Source organism: Chlorocebus sabaeus, chromosome 5 (assembly GCF_047675955.1).
Source record: "Chlorocebus sabaeus isolate Y175 chromosome 5, mChlSab1.0.hap1, whole genome shotgun sequence".
Classification (NCBI taxonomy): Eukaryota; Metazoa; Chordata; class Mammalia; order Primates; family Cercopithecidae; genus Chlorocebus; species Chlorocebus sabaeus.
The window spans coordinates 73,124,117-73,148,353 of record NC_132908.1 but is presented as its reverse complement, the minus strand read 5'-3'; the positions used below and the strand labels follow the sequence as shown (position 1 = coordinate 73,148,353).

The following is a 24,237-nucleotide window of genomic DNA, read 5'->3' as shown; positions in this document are numbered from 1 at the left end:
GTTTCGGAACAATTCAAGTGCATTACATTTATTGTGCACTTTCTTTCTATTATGCGCTGTAATATATAATGAAGTAATTACACGATTGGCCACAATGTAGAATCAGTGGGAGCCCTGAGCTTGTCTTCCTGCAACTAGATGGTCCCATCTGGGGGTGATGGGAGATGGTGACAGGTCATCGGGCATTAGATTCTCATAATGAGCGTACAATCTAGATCCCTCAAATGTGCAGTTCACAGTAGGGTTCTCACTCCTATGAGAATCTAATGCTGTGGCTGATCTGACAGGAGGCAGAGCCCAGGTGGTCATGCAAGCCATGGGGAATGGCTGTAAATACAGATGAAGCTTTGCTTGCTTGACTGCCCGCCACTCACCTACTGTTGTGCAGCACAGTACTGATCCGTGGCCTGTGGTTTAGGAACCCCTGATCAACTGATCTTCCAGCATCTCCTTGTTGTGGCTGCACAGTGCCCTCTCTCCACTTCACAGCTTCCTTGTTCACACCCCAGCCAATCCCTTCCGTTCTCTTCCTTACATGGATGTCTATTCTTTAATAAACTCACTCACATATTAGCATCAGTGCCTAATTGGGGCTTTATTTTTTACTTATCCCTGGTGTGGGCATTTTTTGTTTGTTTGTTTTTGAGATGGAGTCTTGCTCTGTCACCAGGCTGCAGTGCAACGGTGCGATCTCAGCTCACTGCAACCTCCACCTCTCCTGTTCAAGCGATTCCCCCTGCCTCAGCCTCCTGAGTAGTTGGAACTACGGGCACATGCTACCACGCCCAGCTAATTTTTGTATTTTAGTAAAGATGGGGTTTCACCACAATGGCCAGGATGATCTCAACCTCCTGACCTCGTGATTCACCCGCCTTGGCCTCCCAAAGTGCTGGGATTACAGGCATGAGCCACCGTGCCTGGCTGGTGTGAGCACCTTTTAAGCCATGTTAGTAACTAAATAAACAAACAATCCCTTTCTCCTTTTTATTTTTGAAATTCTTGTTTTATCACTGTATGAAGGTTTCTAGATTTGAGGCAGCTGAAAATATATAATTTTGGATTGGCGACTCTTGCTTTTATCATTTGGTGTTTTTTTAAGTGTAAGTAGAGTTCTAAGTGTTATTATGCTTGGCTGCCAAATAAAAAGCTTTACCTGTGACACCACTGTCAGAGGAATACACTTGCCCACCCCACGGGGACCACACGCTCGTGACTATATGTGCTTCTGACAAAAAACTCAACTTCCAAGTTATCATTTGTTCTACTATTAAAATCAGGTAATGTGTTTCTTTCAACATCATGAATGTTCTTTGGATTTGGAACATGACATCTCTGATCTACTTTCATGTATTATGATTACGAGAATAAGTTTCTAGGTATGGCCAGCTCAATACAATATGACTAACCCTCTGGAATCAACTAAAGCCTTCACAAGAAGAAAGTCATGCTATGCACTGGAGACAGTCTATGACATTTTAATTATTAAAAATTTTAAAACACAATCGACCTGATTCATTTTTTTAAAGATTGTAAGATAGATTTTGTTTTTACTTTTCTTCCTCTAACTTGCACTTTCCTTTTAAAACATGCTTTTAAAATGACCAATCCATTATTTTTAAAGTCATTTCATGATATATTTATAAAATCACAGCTCCCTTAATTTACCTAGGTCACCTTTTGCCTCACCTCTGAGCACTGAAGCGAGTTTTACATAGAGAATTCCTGACACACTGGAGATTTCTCTTAAAGCTCTTCAGAGGAGATTGAGTAGACTTACTTTTCCTACACACTTTATTTACATTTGGCTTAAATCTCCACTGCAGTAATTTGAGAGTACATCTTGGCTTGCAGCCCACAAAAAGAGAAATGACTATTATGGACCATCATATCTAATATATAAAAGCTATATGCTGAGAAAGAGTGAAAACAATCTCTCAGTTTTTATATAAATAAATCATAAAACTAATCTAACGTATAAAAGTCTCCAGGAATAGAACTCAAGAGCTTAATTTTACAGCAAAATTTAATATAAAAAACAAATGCAATATAGTCTGTTGATTATGGGAGGATCTGAACTGAGCGGTTTAACTAAAACCTTGATCTCCCCACCGTAGCTCTAAACCATCAATATATTATTATTTCAAAAGTTACTAAGTACTTCTATATTTTAATTGTAACAAGCAGTTAGAAATGGTTACCATGTCATCATAGTAGTTTGATATTGTTCTTAAAATTCACCCACCTTTCTCAATATCTGCTAGTAAAGTTTTTTAACAGTGTCAGCAATTCAAAATCACCCTTAGAATCCTTTCTACATTTAAGAAATGAGTACTAGAAAAAGTCAAGAGAGGGAAAGTATTTCCTTTATAACTCTTTTTCCATTTGAGAAAGCATGCGATAGTTATATACTTAAGTCTTTTGTTGTAATTGTAGGCAAATTACAACTCCAAAAAAATTTGGCAATGTTTATGTGCTACTCCCTTAGAAGAAATATGCAGAAAGTATAAAAATAGAAGAATTTTAATACATTTTAATTTGGAGGGTAACTTGGGACTACTTTATCTAAAGCAATATTGGGGCACATTATACTCATGTCAATACAAAGGCACCTTTTGCGTCCATGATTATCGAAATCCCCACTGCCATAAGCTCTGTAAGGGCAGATGTAATGTCCGCCTTGTTGAGTGGGATTCTCCATTTACATGGTAGGTGACCACAAGGTATGTATTTAATATGTGAATCAAGGAGTCACCTGGGTTTACAAAAATGCAAAACATATTTGATAAGTGCGGAAACATGAGAATGCGCCTCAAAGACCACCGACTACAGGGAGATTGATTGACTAAGGGTCCCAACTGCTGGGCTCTGAAATCCATCCTCATGCTTGTACCAAGGCCATGTTTCCTATGGACTGCCCCCAACCAATGGCGGGTCACAGCAGGCATTCCAAGGTAGGCTCATCCCTGGCAAACGAGGGACTCCTCTGGCGGAGGACTTTAACTCAATGGCTCCCTAAACATTTTGCTAAATCTTTCTTAGACTGCACATTGGTCTAAGACACTTCTGTGCTTCTGTCTAATTTTCCCTCTCTCTCTCCATCCCTGTAGACACAGTGTCATGGACATCTAACGGTCCTGTCTGCCTTAGCCAGCTCCCCCCCATTTTCTCTTACATGATTGTTCCCTTAATAAAGTCCTCACATGCTTAATCCTGTCTTCACAGCTGTTGTATGGAGGACCTGGACTAACACAATAAGTGACTTCAAGACATAACAATTCTCTCTGAAATATTAATAACTCTTGATCTATTTCACTACAAATACACTGCATTAAAATACAAGGATGTACTATGTAACATTTTGCCATAAATTCATATACCACACAAAATTTGACCATAAGTTACCAGTTGAATTACCTTTGAATTACAAATGATTAGTCCCTAAAATTACCTTTGAATTACAAATGATTAGTCCCTAATCAAGATCCATACCTTAGGCATATGCCAAATCAATTGTCACTTACACTTTTAGGACAGTGAGTTGACTGAGCCCATAAAGCTCATTGCTCAATCTGGACTTTTACTTTTCAGCATATATGATACGCCTATTTGAATAATATGCAACTTGTGAGTAAAAACCTTAACATCTTTAATTCTATAGGAATCTCCCTTATTCAATTAGAAAAAGGGAAATGACTCTATATATACTGAATGCTATTCTACTGATTGGTTAATACAATCCTCCTTATAGGATGAAAATCAGCTTCCCAATTGTTCTATAATATATTGAATATATTTCTACTCACAGTGGTATAATATCTTACATAGAAAACCTACTTAGTATTTCTTCTTCACATCTGTGAATGGAGTATCAGCTTATGATTCCACTCATTAATGGCATCTACTGTACTAATGCAGAGTTAGGGGGATGAGGACTCTTCCAAATCACAGTTGCACGTATTTTTAATTCTGTGAATATTAATAGTTACGCGCAAAGGTAGGCTTAAGTGAGGACAGAACAAGGAACAGAGTCTTCTGTGAGCGTGATGTTCAGCAAAGAGGTTTTCAGACAGACTGCCTCATTGCAGAGGTCGGGGCTCCACCCTATGATCCCTACATCTTTGCCTCATCCTAGGTCTATCTGGGGCCCTCATCCCTTCCCCAGCCACCTGCATGCTTACCTCCCCCAAAGCTGACAGCCATCTGTAGGGAAGTAGATTGATCCCACAGTTAAAACAGTTGAGGCTTTGTTTTTGTTGCTGCTTGTTTGTTTAGATTTTTACAATTCTCTTTGGCTTCCTATGCTATGCCATAGCTATAAATGGAATAAGACCCTCAAACATTGTTAAAAAAATAATGTTCAGTGGTGCAATCTCGGCCCACTGCAAATTCCACCTCCCGGGTCCAAGCAATTCTCTGCCTCAGCCTCCCGCCAGCCTCCGTTAATCATCATTCTTCTGTCTCCATGAGATCAATTGTTTAAATCCACATGGAATTTATTTTGGTATATGGTATGGATTATAATTTTATAAATAAAGCATATATACATATATATAATTAAAGTTATGCATATCTCCAAATGGTTAACTGTCTTACTATCATTAACTGAATAATCCATTATTTTTCCCCTCCTTACTCTTTTTTTTTTTTTTTAATTTATTTATTATTATTAAACTTCAAGTTGTAGGGTACATGTGCACAACGTGCAGGTTTGCTACATATGTATACTTGTGCCATGTTGGTGTGCTGCACCACTGTGCTCCAGCCTGGGTGACAGAGTGAGACTCCTTCTCAAAAAAAAAGAAAGAAAGAAAGAAAGAAAAAAAAAAACAAACAGAGGCTGGGAAGGGTGATGGGGTTACGGGGATAAAGAAGGGTTGGTTAAAGGGTATAAAAATACAGTGAGAGAGAAGGAATAAGATCTAGTGTTCAGTAACACAATAGGGTGACTATAATTAACAGTAATTTATTGTATATTTCAACATAACTGTAAGAGTGGAATTAGAATGTTTCTAACACGAAGAAATGAATGTTTAAGGTTATGCATATCCCAATTGTCCTGATTTGGTCATTACGCGCTCCATGTTTGTATCAAATATCACATGTATCCCAGAGATATGTACAACTATTATGTGTGTATAAAAATTAAAATTAGAAAAATAAAAAAAGAAAGTTACATTAAAAAATAAATAAATAATGTTCACAAATACCTTAGTTACATATCCAAAGCTAAATAGGCAGAGCTAAAGAGTTACATACCCAGAGCTGAACAGTCTCCTAGACACTAACGTTCTTACCTCCACAGTGGCCTGAAATAGCTATAAATATTTCCCAATACTAAACACGAAATAACTAAGTATATTCTCTTTTAACAAAGGGAGAGCCTAGCCATGTTTTTCTATGTATCTGAAGTTTAGTTTAAAGCTAAACCTCATGTGCACAGACTTAAGAGTGCACGTTGTCTTATCTGTTAATTATACATCAGGGGACAAGACTTGAATCAATTTTAAAGCTACAGAATAAAGTGGAATCATCATTTCATGCTAAATATATTATTGGCTATACACATAGTCTTAGAGTAAATGATACGCATGTCAGTCTTAAATAGTTGGATTTATATAATAACACTGTGGGCCTCCCATGGAATTTTTCAGTCAAGCTTCCAAACATCTAAGAAGTACTTTGCACATATTTTTTGTGTCCACTATAGACAGTGGAAGAACATTGCAATTCATGGTATTTCCCCTGTTTGTTTAGAGAATAAGAACACATAATCTTGGTGCTCATCATAGTACTTGAAAGCCTATAAATATTTATTCACTGAACTATTAACCTTCTGAAGGGCCAATATTTTGATCATTCACCTACGGGTTTAATCAAACATTCTCAAGATTCTGAGATTAGGTACAGGCAACATAAGGAATGATTAATTGAGGTACAAATAACTGCAAAGGTCAAAAACTAAAATTCCATTTACTATCGTGGACAAAATATTTCAGATTAGTGTCAAATACCAGACTAGTAATAAAAATTAGGCTACAAGAACCCCCCTCCCCCCAATAAGGTGAAATTCCAATACTCTTAATGATTTATGTATAACCAAAAATGAAATATCTATTAAAATGTACTTTTCAATTTAATCCTTGTTGGCAAGTGTAAAATAATGCAAACATATTCTGATGTTAAAATGGCAACAGTGCATTTCTACTCCAGTGCTGTAATTAAAGGTAATTGATGGAAATAAATAAGAATTATAAGGCATTTATATTGCATCTGAGCAAGCGTGGCTGCCAAGGGCAACATTGCAACAAGGCAAATAGAATCCAAATCATAACCTGAAGCATACTAACTAACTAGAAGAAAAGTAATTGCATTCTTCTTCCATTTTTAAATCTAATCTTAGTTTTATCATTAGAGGAAAGTTTGCATATTTGGCACCTAATTAATACAACTTTGCTATTTTTATTTTTAATTATTTAATATTTTTGAAATGTGAGAATACCGTTATTTCATTATGCTTTATTGAGACAGGACTGAGACCAGGGTGACCTTAACATCAAAGGAAGATGCTTGCTCATCACGCAGGATGCCCCTACTCATGCCTGCATAAGCCTCTACCTTGATTATCACTCACTGCATAATCAAAATAGGCAAGGGATTTCCTTTGCCGTGATGAAGTGTGTGTGTGTGTGTGTATGTGTGTGTGTGTGTGTGTGTGTGTGTGTGTGTGTGAGACAGATATGACTTTTCTGATCCATGTTTATGTATCATGGTTAGGGGAAAGGTTGTTTCTTTCACTTACCTAAAATCCTTCCCAATACCAGAGATTTGACTGCACTGAATTCTGTGCCTGATGACAGGTGAACTTGTCTCCTTGTATTATTGTCAATCTACAAAATTATTACACAAGATAAAAACATCCAAATGGATGACGTTTAGTTGAGAAGACAGGAAGCAAAGGAGGACAAGAGAAAAAGATAAATTAAGCAGTTGTTAGCATGGCCCCAAACATTTAGAAAAAACAAAATTTAAAAACTTAGCCACTTAGAAAGGATTTTCTACATTATTTCTATACTACCTTCAGATGCCAGAGCATCTACCCTACCTCCTAGCCCCTTGCATCATTTTATTTTTCTCCACGGGATAAGGAATTCAAAATAGATGAAGCCAACAAAAAGATACAAAAGGTTACTTTTCCCCTTATCACTTTTACTTGGTGTTTTTATTTGAGGTAGGCAGCTAAGAAATTTTCTTCTAGGTAGGGTACCAAAAAATTATTAGTGCTTTTCTTCAAAAAAATGGCTCCATGAATAATTCCACCTTCTTTGCTGTGACTCATATCATTAACAAAAATTCTGACATCACAATCATTATTTTCAGATAGATTTCTTACTGCATTTATCTAAAGTAAACCGGTTTCATTAGCGTAACAATGGTCCTACCAGTAGCACACTATGACATCACTGTCCTTCTGAGCAGAAACAAGTTGGAAAAGATTGGCATTTTAAACATCTGACATTAATAATATAATGAACAACATCTTATTGCTTAAGAAAACCCTGACTACATTTGAGGTCTATTATCTACAGAAGAAGACCACTGAAAGTGTCTCTGCTTATTGTGTTCATTATCAAATTTCTGCTTGAGATCCTTCATGCTGGAGAGCCATTAAAATGATTGCTTCTGCTGAATTTACTACATTACCTCTATAAAGACCACTCCTTCTTCTCTGTTAATCACTATGTGGTGAAGTTGTCCGTCAGCCATGTTTTTAAAATCAAAGTTAACAACATCAGGCTCTTGATATCTATTTAGCTTGTACCTGATCTGCAAACTTCCTAGAGTGGGGAAAAATGGTGACTCTTTTAGTAAAAATCATACTTTGAGAATGGCTTACTTAAAAATCAGAGTCATGTTTTGTTGCTATGTATTCATTTCGAGGGAAAAATAGGAAGATAGCTTCTTATAATCCCCAAGAGTCAGTTTCCAAGTGAAATTGCAATACTGTATTTTCAAAATCAAGACCAAGTATGTTGCACATAAGCACTCTCTTTCCTGCAAGTCTTTAATTTAACATCAAGATCTCAGATTAAGCATATGCAAATCTATGCACTAGCTTCTCACTTAAAAAATAATATTAAATATTTCTGAAATGCCAAGCTATTGTTTAATATTGCAATAATATTGTTTCTACAATATTTTAAAAATATATCTCACACTCTGGAAATACAACAATTAATGAAATTATGAAAGGCAAATGTAGTTTTACTAAAGATAAGAAATATGTCCAGTGGTCATGGTCATAGACTTTGAAATGAAATAATGGTAAGATTAATGATTTTAAGCCAAATTTACCATCAGAATTAGTACTACTCATTTAATTGCCTGCAGAGATGTCAATTAATTTATTTCACAGGGTATCTTTCAATTTGATGAAGAAAATGCCATAATATACAAATCAGCTTCAAGCTCAAAAGGCACAGTATGAATAAATACACTTATCGAACAATCTTATTTTTATTTTGGTGTTCAATACCCTTGGGAAATATTTGAATTAGTCGAAATGATATAGTCGCATGTTTGTATGTTTGCTTTTCTTATCCAGAGAAGTTATTTCCAAACTTTTTACCTTTAATCCAGATACGGGAAAGAGAAAAATAGCAGTAAATGGTTTTCTGTAGGAAACACATTTCCTAATCTACATGCCCTTAACACTGCATGGATACACCATTTTTTTCCCATGATGATTTTTTTAACTAAAAGTACAACTGAAAGGTCATCTTGTGAACATATTCTTATCCATAATGCTGGTTTATTAACACTCCCTTAATGTTTCCTTGCTTTGATTTGCAGGAAATACTTATGTACAACAGGATACCTTATTTCAAAATGAACTACAAAACAAATATAGATATTCATATGGAATAGTCAAGGAGCTTCTAACAATAATACAGTAAGTGTTATATATAAATAAAATCATACATTGAATATGTAAAATTATCAAAATTATAAATAGATAAAGGCATCTTAATCATTTTAAATAATCCTTTTAGATTATACTTACAGGATAGTACTAAAACTGTGAATACAAAAAACCAGTCACACTCCATTTTTCTGTTTGTAGTTTGAGAAACCAGAACACAAGAATGATCCATATTATTACAGAGCTGGTGTTCTAATTTAATTTTCTCTCTCTCATCTAAAAAGAACTCACCATTTTTGGCAATGATAACAGAAAGGTATTCTTTATAAAAGGAGCTCACAAAAAGCAGCAAGCTTGGTGTTCGTGTTGTTCGGAAACTAAATTTGATCATTTCTCTGCTCAGCTTCATATCACCATGAAATGAAGCAGCGTGGGAGCTGGAGTTTTTACTTAAAAGATAATTTTCTTGAAAATTGTATATCACGGATGAGCCAGATCCAAAATATGCAGAAATCTCTGAAACAACATATATATTTTTTCTTAAAAATTTTAAGTACAAGAATCTTGCTTTAGTTGCAATAATTAATGTTTTAGTTTCTTTAAATAATGAGTTGCATAGGTAGAAGAACCAACCCCAAACTAGAATCAAATAATAAAGTAAATTAATAGAGCTTTCATAATGATCTTTGAAATGGCTTTCTGTTAAAATGACATATAATTAATGCACTATTATAATTTTACACTTGAAAGTTAAACGCTTTCTTATCTGAGTTCAAACACAAACTAGGCTTGTCTTCTATCTCCTTGATCATCTACTTGTTTATTTACATTTTAACTCCCATCTATTACGTGCAGATAGTACACACTAATCTTAAATGAAGCGTATCTTAAAGGAAGTCTAGGGCATCCTATCTACAAAATAGGAAGGAAGGATGTTTGACTCTCTTCTTTCCCAGGATCGAGAGGCAGAAATTTTCCTTTAGGTCTAAACATTTTCTCATAGTTGTTGTGTACTATAAACAGAAAGCCAAGTCTAGTATTAACATGAGAGAGGGAAATAGCATCAACAAATGGAACTAACCAACCTCTTTTAAATCATTTTACACAAGTGTAATATTTTTCCTGTATGAGATTAATATCCCAAATTCTCTCTCTTCTTTCTTCCCCTCTCTCTCTCACACACACACCAAATACATATGTATGAAAATGAAGAGGATGGCAGAAGAAATAACTCGTTTTAAATCCCCGAATCTGCTTCTCTTCATTACTAAAAAAGGACTGGTTATTGAATACAAGTTGTAGATGATACTTACTGGATCACACAGTAATGTTTAGACTCCCTTGACATTTTAGGGTTTTTTATTGTTTCATTATTTTATTATCTATAACATACATTTTATATTCAATATAATATGTGCATACAGAGTAACATTTATGGTTGCACTTAGCAAGATGAACTGGAAATTATTTATATCCAGAAAACGAAGACATGTTATTTTAAACAAATGTTCTTAATTATCACTTTAAACATGAAAAGTGTCCTAGAATGGTACCAACAGTATATGATTATGATCACAAGTTGATTTGTAAATTATAGATTATTCCTGAGAAAAGCAGATGACTTGAAAAGTACATTTGGCAAACTTTTTATTAGCTCATCCTCATGCTTTCTTTGTAAGTCAGGAGTTGTTCTAATTTGGAGCCAAGTTTTGTTAGCCTACTTCAGGAAAAGGTTCAATAGCCAAGACACACTTTAAAGTAATTGAATTTAAATTGGATGTCAGTCTTCTATGAGGAACTATGAAAGAATAAATGTTTGTATATTCATAGAGGTCTGTCCAGAACACTTAATCCTACGTCTTTCCTTCTTCCACAATGTATATCAGAGAATGAGAGAAGCTGAAAACTATCCTGCTATTTTATTTCACCAGCAGATATTCAACATATCATACAATAAAATGTATGATTAATGCATAAGTGTGTCTATTTTTATAATGCATCAATATTTAATGGTATACTGTTTATATTTCTGGAAAAAATATGCCTTAAAAACTCAAACAAATAAAAACAAAAATAAATGCATCTGAAATATCCTTGCATTGTTGAGTATCTTCAACAAATATAATAGCAACAGTGCCAGGCATGGGGGCTCATGTCTGTAATCCCAGCACTTTGGGAGGCTCAGGCAGGCGGATCACTTGAGGTCAGGAATTTGAAACCAGCCTGGGCATCATGGTGAAACCCTATTTCTACTAAAAATACAAAACTTAGCCAGGCATAGTGATGGGCTCCTGTAATCCCAGCTACTCGGGAGGCTGAGGCAGAAGAATCGCTGGAACCTGGGAGGTGGAGGTTGCGGTGAGCTGAGCTGGTGCCATTGCACTCCAGGCTGGGTGACAGAGTGACAGAGTGAGACTCTGTCTCAAAAAAAAACAAAAAAAAAACAAACAAAACAAACAAACAAACAAACAAAAAAAACCAAAAGTAATGCTTTAAATGATTTTAAAATAAAGAACGGCACCATGGGGCAGGTTGTTGAAAACCATATTATTTAAGAGAATCAATGTTAGGTATAAAAAAGCAGACTGAGCAACTAACACTTTAAAATACATAGAAGTGACTATCAATGGATTTATCATCAACAAAGACTAGTTTGAGTCAAACATTTAAGTAATGAAATATGATGCGCTCCAACTTTGAATATATGATGCTGTCTTATCACCAGGATCGTGTATCTATTCTTTACATTCAATAGATTCTTTGCCGAAGAAACTCAGAAATTGATTTTTTGTGTGTTTCAAATAGCTGGAAAGAAAAGAACTGGCAGACATTTAATTCACATTGAATAATTTTTCCTCTTACAGTCTTCCGTGCCACACTTACCATTTGAGCAGAATGGCCCTGTGTATGCAGAGAAAGTGCAGTCACAAAAGAACCCAATGGGTCTTTCTCTGCACTTCCCTCCATTGCGGCATAACTTCCCATAGCTGCTGCAGTGTCCTCTACAACCTGGCTGCACTTCCGGAGTCACCTGGGCTCTTTCTTCCAAATCCAGGGTCATCCCATTCAACTGCAGAGACCGAATGCAGCCCAGAAAGCCTCTTTGTCTGGTGGCCGTTCCACCTAAAAGGGAAATACTGCAAATGGAAACATGTTCCTAGGTGTTTTATTCAGGATTTAAAGACCAAACAAAACTGAGGCCTTACAGAGAACAGCAAAAAAATGGATAAGCAAATATAATTTTGGAAACACAATTCATGGCCAAATATAGACTCCAAGAAAGATACAACTTTAATTCAATTTATTTTAAAGTTGACTATGTTATATTTTTTTTTCTAAAATATATTTATTGATCTTTAAATTGAGGAATAAAATAAAGGTCATACACTACTCTCATTCAAAATAACAGTGACATGTATCGCTATTTTAATGTAGAAACTACTTTCTGGGAATTTTAATAAGTATATATTGCTGGGTAAGTGTGGTTTATCCTTCATATTGAAACCTGATCTTGATTCTGGTACAGTTTTAACTTTGTGAGAATTATTAAGGAATCTTTGAGATCTTCTGATGGTACACTGATATGGTCCTTTGGTTGTTATCCATTCATTGAAAAGATGGTAACTGAATGTCAGATTATTTGTTTTTGTCTGACATATTTCCAAGTGATTGTTTTTCTAAAGGTTAGTCTAGTGTTCAGTGTTTTATGCTTGGAAAGATTCTTAACAAAATTGCAAAAGGGGATCCATACAGAAATAAGTTATATAACACTTATTGAATATATAACCATATGTACTTATCAACTCACCCTTGAAGAGGTCTACAATGTTTGGTTGGAATCAGACCCTATTATTCTAAGGTAGAGGTTCTCAAACTTTAAGAAATATGAGTAACACATAATCACATGGAGAGCTTCTAATAAATTGACTCAGTAGCTTGCTCCAAGAAATACTGGTTCTGTGGTCCAAAAGTAGGGTTGTGAATCTCAAGAGTTAACAAGGCTTGCAGGAGATTCTAATTCAGATGATCACTAGACCATCATTTTATTAGCACTGTCCTGATAGGAGTGTAAGCCCTGGTTAGACTCATACATAAATTTGTGTCCAGGAGTACTCCAAGTTAATACTCAGAACTTGAAGCGGGAAAACAGTACCCTAATCTAAATAACCTGGCAATTCTATTGAGAGGCAATTAGACGGTTGTGAAGCCTCTAAAAAGAAGCTCCATCTTTGGATAAATGATGCTAGCTCATCACCAAGACCTTGTATGTACTCTTTACATATAAATTCTCATTTCCTAAAAACATGTTCACTTCGTTTCTTCCAAATCATTTAGGTAGCTCCTTAACCTAGCCTTCATTCAACAAGGGCTACTTTGATTGCTACTGTATATCCAGCACAAAGAACAGTGGTAGATAAATAATTTGAGTTGTAACTATTAAATCCATTCCTTCATTCATTTGTTAAACCACATTATACATCGAAGTGGGAGATAGATGTGGGCATAGTGCTTCAAGGGTAAGGAGGGGGGCCCCTTTTGCCCCACAGAGATGCTTGGGTCTCTGAGACTGAGAATGAGGCCTGAATTTAGCGAACATTTCTAATAAACTAATTATATATTTGCAAATAATGAAAGACTATGGAAAGGAACCTCAAAGAATTCCTGAGAATTCTGGACTTACGGACACTAACACTATTCAGAATTCAGATTCATAGCTATAACTATATCCAAATTGCTGTATTTAAAAGTTTATTCAAAATGTTTCCATTTACATAATTTGTTTCTCCTCCATGAAGGATGCCAAGGTCTTAAGGGTGTTGGCCGTTCTATTTATAAATCTATTTATAAATCTAGAGAGTGTAAACATATTGCCATTGTCATAAGTGAGCATGATAGAGATGGTGTTAATTTCATCACAGAGTTTCAGAATGCCTGGAAATCTTCTTGTTTAATTCCTCCTACATTTACATTTACTTCTGTCATTTTTTTTAGGTTTTTAATATGGGTGCCCAATTGAGTTGTTTATTCCTTTTTGTTGTTCTGTTTTAAAAATTAATAGGCACACACTAATTGTTCATATTTATGGGGTATGTAGTGATGTTGTGATATACATAATATGTAGTGATCAGATCAGAGTAGTTAGCATCTCCATCATCTCAAATATTTATCATTTTTTAGTGTTGGGACCATTCAATACCTTCCTATTTGAAACTACATATTATTGTAAATTATAGTCATCCTACAGTGGCATACAACACTAGAACTTTCTCCTCCTATCTAGCGGTGATAGTATATCCTTTAACAAAACTCTGTGCCCCTTCCCTGTACCCTCCCCATCTTCTAGTATCCTCTGTTCTACTTTTGACTTCTATGAGATCACCTTTTCCTTAGATTCCTTATATGAGTGAGACCATGCTGTGTTTAACTTTCTGTTCCCGGTTTATTTTACTTAACGTAATGCCCTTCAGTTCCATCCATGTTGCTCTGAGTGACAGGATTTTATTCTATTTATACCTGAACTGTATTCCATTACATATATACATCACTTTTTTATCCATTCATTTGTTATTGGACACCTGGGTTGATTCCACATCTTGGCTATTGTCAATAGTGTTACAATAAACTTAGGGGTGCAGCTGTCTTTTCAATAAACTGATTTTCTTTTCTTTCAATAAATGCCTATTAGTGAGATTGCTGGATCACATGGTGGTTCTATATGCAGCTTCTTGAGGACCTCGCCATTCTTGAAGTCTCTCTTCTGCCTTATGCTCAGGATTTTTCTTTTTCTTCCATATCAGAGCTGCTACGCCTTTATCTTCACACCTCTCTATTCTTCCACTCTGTTGACTCAACTCAGTGAGCTCCTAGGGTCCAAAGTCTTTGGCCAAGATTCTTTTGGCATCCTTGTTGGATATTTCTTCCCTGGGTAAGGTCCAGCTCACATCTGGTTTTCGTATTGGCACAGGAACTTTTTGCAGGGGGCCACATTCTGTGAACTCTGAATTAAAGGTATATTCCTGGTATATTTAATTTACTTTGTATTATCCCACATTAAATCATGGTATATAGTCAATGGTATACAGTAATATTAAATCACATCGTTATACATGTGCTGCTCTGAAACACGCACAGTCTCCCTAACTCAGGGGCTTATCTTATTCTGCCAGTAACAACACAACTAAATAACTTGGGGTCCAATGACTGACTAAAGTCCATTTCCAGCTGTTCTAACTGAATTTTTCATGTTTAGTTTGTTTTGGATGATGGGAAACTAGGGGCATAGAGAATTTCAAAGATTGGTCCACAGGTCCATCTGAGGAAATATTAGAATAAACACATTTAGTTAGAGGCAGAGGTAGGATTCAGACCCACAGATAGCCTTTCATTCCAAGGAAGTTTCTTTGCACTTCATACCACTCTCTGGTAAAAGAAGTGGACTTTTCATTTTCTTGTATGCCTCAGATCATCACTGGATTGAATGGCACTTCAGCTCTCCAAGCTTTATTTAGCAGCTCTTTCTGGGCACTGAAGGTATAAAACTATATGAAATCAATCTTGCTGACAAAAAGCGCTAGTAATAAATTTAGATGGGGAAACACAAGATTACCACAACATAATAAAAATAAATACACAGTAAAGAAGAAAGTCAGAGTGTGGGGTGAGTAGCAGAAGAAGATAAATGTAAATACATGTGAAATATATGCTTAGATAATATTTGTAAGAGTGAGAAGAAAATCAGTATGCAACTTTATAAACAGGACATCTTAATTCTGTACTTTTTAAGTTATTTACCTAACCATATAGTTTTAAGCTACATTTTAAATGACCAGAAAACAACATCTAATTAGACACAAACTGTTGTGTCACACATGTATTTAGAATTTTTCCTTTACTGTTAGGTTTCAAGTTAATAACTTTGTTTTCAGATGTAACTATTCTGAAAAACCTGGCTAATGTAAATAGGATTGGGCTTGAAAGCTTAATTAAAGATTCCAGTGCCTTTTCAGGGTTAGAGTGTGTCCAATTAAAATGAGTTGCAGTTTGGTTAATTGATTCTGGATGTTTCCACTGAGCTATTACGTTTGGAACTGTCTTCCAATTAATTTTCTATCAATTTACCTGCCATGCTATATCAGATATAATGAATTTCGGGACTTCACAACACTGAGTATCTTGTGAAACAAATGCCCAACCTCTCCATGTTTATTGAGTTTAACCAAACCTGTCCACTTACGTAATGGTATTGAGGTCTTGCATCTAAATAATTTGTCTGGGTGCTGAGTAGAGACCCAGCACCAAACGCTTTCCTCTATTATTCTCAGGAAATTACTATAAGTGACAGATACTGTCATGGAGTAGAAGCTGGTTCTTTCCTAAGCCAATTTTCCACTACTTTTGGGGCAGAAAGACCTTTGAGATTACACTTCAAATTTTTAATGGCAAATTATTCATGTGCTGTGCTTGAACATTATTGAGAATTAATTGGGAACAACTGCATAACTCACGCAGGGGCCTTACAGAAATAAAGAAATCAAGATCCTCAACCTTCTCTTTAAAATTCAAAGCTATAGAAATTTGCCTGGCAGAGTACAAGGACACTCCCTGACCTTGACACTATGGCAAAGAAAAACTGGCAAAGCCCAACCACAAATTAACTTGGGGCAGAAAAGTGACAGGGCATGCAGGTTGGGCCCATGACCAAGTCAGGAGATTGAAGGGAGAAAGCTGTCTTCTATATGTCAAGCATTGGACCATGAGCCCTGTCCGCATCCTGGTGGAAAACTTTGCCTTACAGAATTAGTGGTGTTAGTTCATATAGAAGGCAGGAAATCTGGAGGCCCAGCTCTAAGTTTGTCATGCAATGTTCTTCATTAAGCAAAGTCCTGGAATGGAGGGGAGGAACAGGACTATTCTCCCTCAGGTTCAAAGAACTATCATGGTTCAAAGAGGCAGCTGTTGTTAGCAATAGTGTCATGGGCAGAAAATTCAGTCACTTTTTCCTGAGCCAAAGTCATTGGTGAAAACGTGCCCCAGTCATAGAAGGAGCAGAAAAAATGAGTCTATTTAGACTTCTCACATACTGAAGCCAGAGCAACTCTCTAGTTTGACCATGCTAAAGCCTATTTTAAAAAAATAAACTGTTGTTCATTGATGAATAATCACATTCTCTTGTCCTCAAATATCCCATCTGAATTCTGACCTCAGTCAATGATCACTAAGATTTACTACTGGACATAGAAAAGTACACTGGGGACTTCTTAGGCTAATCATGAAAAAGATGCCTCAAGGAGGGGAGAAGTGCATAATTAAGATAAATGATTTGATTATGTTAAAGAGAAATTCGACCTTTATTGTACTGAATTCAAACCTAAGGCTGCTTGATATTCTCTTCTCATAACTATATTTTAGCGTATCAAAAACCAAAATTAAAAAATAAAAAGCTGGAATATATTATAATTAATAACTTCTGTCCATTCAAAGACACTATTAACAATATGACAGCACAATAAACTCAGAGAGGTTGAAGATCTCATAATAAATTTATATGAAAAGGATTCATCTGAAATATATAAATAATTCTTATGAATTTTTAAAAAAAGAAGACAATCTTGTAGAAAATGAGCAACAGATCTGAACAGTCACTTTATAAAGGAAGCTATCCAATGGTGAATAGAGATACGGCACTATTTCCTGTGCTTAGCCTATGCATATGCTGTGACCTAGAAATTTCACTCTCAGGTGAAATCACAGAAATACATGCATATGTTTACACAAATACACACACACACACACACACACACACACACAGCTGAGACTGATCACTACGGTCTCAGAGGTTCAATATATTTAGAGTTCAACATTAACCTCTGCATGTGCTTTTTAGCAATTGTTCACTCTAAACAGTCAATAAATATTTATAGATTTGATGTAATTCAAATGCAAAGCAAATTACTTCTGACTATGTCAGGGGTCCTTACTTCTCCAGGTGAGAGTCACAAAGTACTGAGATACAGTTCACCCCGTCTAAAAACCTGTCAGTAAAAGAATTGAGACTGAAAACAAAAATTGCAGAGCTGGTTGCATGAAAATCAATTCAAGGCTAATTTAAGAAGCTTCTACGAAAATGCTGAGTTTACAAACCAAAATAGAAAATGACCACTGTCACATTTCAGCTTTAAAAATGATTGATTCTTTTCTCTCCATCATTTCTGTGGTTGGAGAACGTTTGTGAGTTTACGATAACAGCGGTGACCGGATGCTAAGTCCTCAGTGTTAGCAAGTCAAGGGCACGTGTTCAATATGCTGATTTTTTAAAAAGACAATAAGAGGCAGTTCTGAATAGGACTATTTAAGATAGGCATAAATCACACACACACACACACACACACACAAAGGACAAAGTGAAAGAACATGAAAAGGATAGTAAAGACCCAATGTCACAACTAAGAACAAAAATGGAGAAAGACAGGCTACAAACAGAAGGTGAATCCATTTTATTATAAAAAAGCAATGTGATGTGCTGGCTGGAATCATCTGGAGGAGAGGAGGTGATGTTCATTGCTTTGGTGCTCATTATGTCTAATCTGTCATGTTACACTGATGTTAATTCTTATCACTTAGTCATACATGGGTTTTGTGCATTATTTTATTCTTCCTTTACTTTGCATGACATCCTACAGTTTAGATTAGTTGAAGCTAATTTTTCTAATATTTGAAACATCAGGGATTGCTCAAAAGCCTTCTGGTTTGTATTGCTCGGGTGTAGGCTAACGCTAGCTGCATCTCTGAAACTCCATTTATCATTTCCTTATTCCTATTTCAATTGTCATATTTAACTGCTGCCCAACTGCATCACATTTTTTCAAAATGCTTTCTATTTATTTTTACTGATTTTTCTCAGAAATTAAAGCATTAATCTTTCCTCAGAGTTTCCCTCTGAGATGTGAACATACTTTACGACTGGCCTTTAGAAGAGAGGGTGAAAAAGCAACAGAGAAAATACACTGGATTCCTTCATGTGGTCTCATTGCAACAGCCACTTCTGAGAGCTTAGCAACAATGCTAATCTGCAGGTGAGGCATGGTAGCTCACACCTGTAATCCTAGCATTTTGGGAGGCCAAGGCAGGTGGATCTCTTGAACCCAGGAGTTCAAGACCAGCCAGGGCAACATAGGGAGACTGTGTCTCTACAAAAAATAGCCTGGTATGATGGCATGTGTCTGTAGTCTCAGCTACTCTGGAGGCTGAGGCAGGAGAATCACCTGAGCCTAGGAGGCGTAGGTTGCAGTGAGCCAAGATCGCACCACTGTACTCCAGTCTAGGTGACACAGAGAGAGACCCATCTCAAATTTCTAAAAAATGTTAATCTCAAAAAATTTAATGCTAATAAATATTATCAACATAGACCCAGTTAGTAAGATGGGGAATATAATTTAAATCAAATGTATCATATATCCAAATAGCTACACATTTTATTTGCAGGTAAAGTGTTAAACGCAGTATCTCAAATTAATATATTTCCATGTTATTGAAATTTCTAACATTTCATATTTATATTTTAAAATAACTTTGTTATTTGAAATATTCCACAGTAGGGTTCTATAAATTTGTTAACCAACAGGAAGGTGCATTTTTAACAAAACTACTTAATGCTGGAACAATAACATCATCTATTTCAAAATGAATAACACTAACAGTCTTTCAGTCTTGTCCTATATTATAAAAATTGTGTTTCCATGTAATTTATTCATTTTTAACATAAATTTTTTGTGTATATTTGAGGTTTACAACATGATGTTACAGGAAACACAGAGGTAGTAAAAAGGTTACTGTAGTAAAAGCAAATGAACAAATCTATAATCTGACATAGTTACTTTTTTGTGACAAATCTACTATATTTAACAAAAATCTCAAATACCAAATACCATACAATTTTATTAACTATAGTCCTCATGTTGTACGTTTAATCTCTAAACTTGTTTAAACATTATTATTATTACCATCAGTCACTCTATTTAAAACATTTTTATTAGAAGAATAAAGTCATGCTGAAAACTGTACTTACTTTTCGGATTCACATTTACCTCATTCGTTTGCCCCATATCCAGATACAAAGGATAGTCGTTACGCACACTGAAAATGCTGATTAGCCATAATTATCTTTAAGATGGACGGATGAACCACAAATTAAATTCTTGAACTTGCAAGTAAGGGGAATTAAATTACCCTTTAAAAGTGTAACCAGAAAATCAATTATATTGGATTGAAGTAGAGATTACTAGTCACCCATGGAGTCACCAACTCTGAGAATAGAACAAGACTTAACCCTAACATATTTCAGGGGATTAACATGTGAGGAAATGCGAGAAGGGTCCTTCTACATATGACATGTGCTGGAACAAAATCTATAAGCAAAGCAGCCCAATTTACTGGTAAGAGTGCGATTACGGAGCAGGTGCGTGTCATTAAAGGAGAGAAGGAAGGTGAAATATTTTCTCTGGCCTGTGAAGAAGGACCAGAGACTCTTTGCAGCCTGGCAAGCTTATGGCTTATGGTATACAATTCGGATTGTGGAGCCAGGAAACAGCTTTAATCACTGCTATAAATTAAGATGAAGGGAGAAAACAAGAAACGCTAACTCCAGGTGAAATTTAAAGCTAGGCTGGTGTGGTGCCTCACACCAGTAATCCCAGTACTTTGGGAGGCTGAGGTGGGTGGAGCACTTGAGCCCAGGAGTTTGAGACCAGCCTAGGCAACATATCAAAACCCTGTTTCTACAAAAAATACAAAACTTAGCCAAGTGTGGTGGCATGTACCTGTGGTGCCAGATACTCGGGAGGCTGAGGTGGGAGGATCCCTTGAGCCCAGGAGATCAAGGATGCAGTGAGCAGTGAGCACACCTCCGCACCAGTTTGAGTGACATAGTGAGACTCTGTCTCAAAAATAAATAAACAAAAACAAAAACTGGGAAATAATGTGAGAAAACCAAAGACCTACAAAGAAGCATTTCATCCCCAAGCATATTATCATAGATAAATAGTAAAACACTAACATCAATGACCAATTCATTAGCAAGTTGCGTGTATCTAAATTTCAACATCTCTGCCTTAGCCTGCAGCACCATTATCTCTCACAGGGACCACTGTGATAGCCTGCCTGCCCTCCATTTCCTCCATCCATATCCCTCTGGATAGTAAGAGAGAGCTTGGAAAATGTAAATTAAATTAGGTCACTCTTCTGATTCTTTAGAGTAAAATCCATAGTCCTCGCCATGGCCCTACAAGGTCCGATATATACCTCAGTCTTCTTTCCCATCATACTTTCCCTAACTCTGACTCTTTCCAGCCACATTGTTTTTTTCCTTATTCTTTGAATCCCTAAAGCTTATTCCCACCACTTTGAGCCATGGCCTGGAATTCTCCTCCTTCAGATGTTCACAAGGTTCGCTCTTCTGTTTCATCTGACCTCTGCTCAAATTAGGAGGACTCTGCTAACGTCTCCAGAGAAGACTGCACTGATCACCTGCTTGAAATAGAATTCCCCTGCACAAATCACTGCCTGATTCCATGGTATCCTTTTTACTTTATGGTATTTATCAGTGTTGGAAAATGTATATATGTACGTGCACACACATGCATGCATACATGTATGGATACATACATGTGGTGATATATAACTATATATAAATATATAAACTATATATATTTTATATGTGTATAAACTACATACAAAAACTATAGTTATATAGTTTATATATAGTTATATAATATATAGTTATATAGGTAATTATATATAGTTATATATAAACTATATAGTTAAACTAGTTAAACTAATTTATAGTTAACCTAGTTAAACTATATAGTTTATATTGTTCATATATAATGTAATATACACTATATTATATATTATAGCTTATATTATATAATAGTTTATATATAATATATAATAGTTTATATATAAACTGTATAACCACATATAGTTTTATAGTTTATATGTAGTTACATAGTTACAGTTTATATGTAGTTACATAGTTATAGTTATATAGTCATATATAACTACATATATAGTTATATGGTTATATATAAAACTACATATAAACTATAAAACTATATGTAGTTACATAAAGTTTTTTTATATATACAAATAGTTCTTTTTTATTGACTGTGTTTTATCTCTTCCACTGAAATATATTCTCCACTGAAATATGTAACTATGTAATTATAAACTATAAAAACTATATATAGTTACATATATATTTTTTCTATACATTATATATATTTTTTCTATATATAGAGATTTTTTTCTAGATAGATTTTTTTAATTGCCTGTCTCTTCTCTTCCACTGAAATATACTCTCAGGAAGACACAGAACTCTTTGGTCCTAGTAGGTGCTTTTTAAAATTAGCTCTAATTACTACTGATTTTTTAAATTAGTTTTTCAGTCACTATACTCTAATTCAGTATAACCTTTTCAATTATAATGTGTCTTTCATTGAGTCTGCCTACAGGGAAAAAAAAATACCTCCAGCTACAATTTTTCTTAAATTCTGATTTGTGTGATAGTAATGTTGTAAATTGATAAATGGTTTGTCTTGCAAGCATTGTTTTATCAACTCGATTGAAGCCCTTTCCTAAAAGGCTAGTTCACTCTGGTGGAGGTGAAGATAAAACCAAGCCCCTCATGTGGTGTCTTGGCAGCCAATGATTGTCTCTACCCAAGACTACAAGCGTTTTTTTTTTTTTTTTTTTTTTCTTTTTCTTTTTTATAAGCCCTTTCCTTAGTATCACCACACTAAATCATGTCAACTTATTCACGGTTATCTGTGAGCAGGAAGGAGGAAACTGTATAAACAGATTGTTGTTAATAGTATATGTCACCTTTTTTCACAAATCTTTATTTTGCCTCATCTTTTTTATTTTCAATGACTTGACTTAAATATAATCAAGAGTTATTTTTTATAAAACTTTGGAATAACACCAATCCTTACATTTCAACACATTGGTTAGGTCAAAGGCCTAACCAATTGCCTCCATGAAGACAAAATCTTTTAGATCCTTATTAAAATTATATCACACGATCGATTCTCAAGTCTGTTTTAAAGCCGTTTTCTGATGACATACCAGTGCTTCATTATGACTGTCTGAAATCAAGTTAAGGCCAGGATTCCTACACGACACAACATATAGTACCTCCATCTCATGAAGCTGAAATTCATACCAACAATGAAAGGTCATCCACAGGCAAACTGCAGCATATTTCACTGAAAATTTTGAGGACTATTTCAGCCTCTCAATTTCCAAGAATAGTAAGGCTATTTCCAAGCTACTGACAGATTTTAAATTGCCATACCTTTTGTTGTGGCCATCTCTCATTTTTTGTAATTCAAGAAATAGCTTTGTCAATTTCCTGACTGAGCTTCTAGCACATTATTAAAAGTTATATATTTCTTCTCATACATTCTTTATTATTTTCATACCCTTAAGTAAGTCAGTCAAGTAGTCACAAGATCATGATTAGATTGTCTATTATAGTGCCTTACTCATAGAAGTTATTCATTAATTATTTGACTAAAGGAAATAATAAATTATCAAAATAGTAAGTACACAAATATATTGGAAACATGTCTTCCTCAAATATGTTGCAAATATGCTTCATCCTTTCTAGTGAGAGAAGGTTAATAACATCAGAAGGTGTAATGGGGATCTGATCAATTTTCTTCAAAAGTGTAACTCTTGAGAATTCTTAAAAAATAATTTCTTTGTCGCTGTTGTTGAGACAGGGGCTCCCTCTGTCACCCAGGATGGAGTTCAGTGGCGTGATCATAGTTCACGACAGCCTCCAATTACTGGGTTCAACCATCCTCCCACCTCAGCTTCTCGAATGCTGGGATTACATGTGAGTGCCACCATGCCTGCCTAGTTTTTTTAATTTTTTACTTTTTGTAGAGATGGATCTTGCTGTGTTTCCCAGATTGGTCTCAAACTCCTGGCCCCAAGCAATCCTCCTACCTTTGTCTCCAAAAGTGCTAGGATTACATCATGCTTGTCCTTTAAGTACAATTTCTAATAACGTATCATTTATTCTGCTTTATAGTGTTTTATGTCCTCATTTAAGTTAAAATATATGAGAAGTGATCAAGCAAGAGATAATGCAAGGTCCATAATTTCTAGTAACTAATTAGCAAAGATTCAAAGTAAAACAAACATATCCAGAGGATGCCACTATCAAATCTATAAATGCCACATGAATGGATTTAGGAAATAAAGGAACAACATTCTGACATAAATATTAAGTAGGTGACCACAAAATATCAGGA

General features: G+C 35.3%; 1 protein-coding gene across 1 annotated transcript in view; it reads right to left on the bottom strand.

Moving 5' to 3' along the window:
* The window catches only part of CNTNAP4 (contactin associated protein family member 4), a 276,813-nt gene that overhangs the window by 12,207 nt on the left and 240,369 nt on the right, over positions 1-24,237 (bottom strand). Inside the window, exons 18-21 of the mRNA XM_007994117.3 lie at positions 11,804-12,043; positions 9,212-9,436; positions 7,702-7,835; positions 6,800-6,887 (exon numbers count right to left, since the gene is read on the bottom strand). Of these exons, the coding sequence (XP_007992308.1) occupies positions 6,800-6,887; positions 7,702-7,835; positions 9,212-9,436; positions 11,804-12,043 (687 nt within the window). The remainder of the gene's footprint in view (positions 1-6,799; positions 6,888-7,701; positions 7,836-9,211; positions 9,437-11,803; positions 12,044-24,237) is intronic.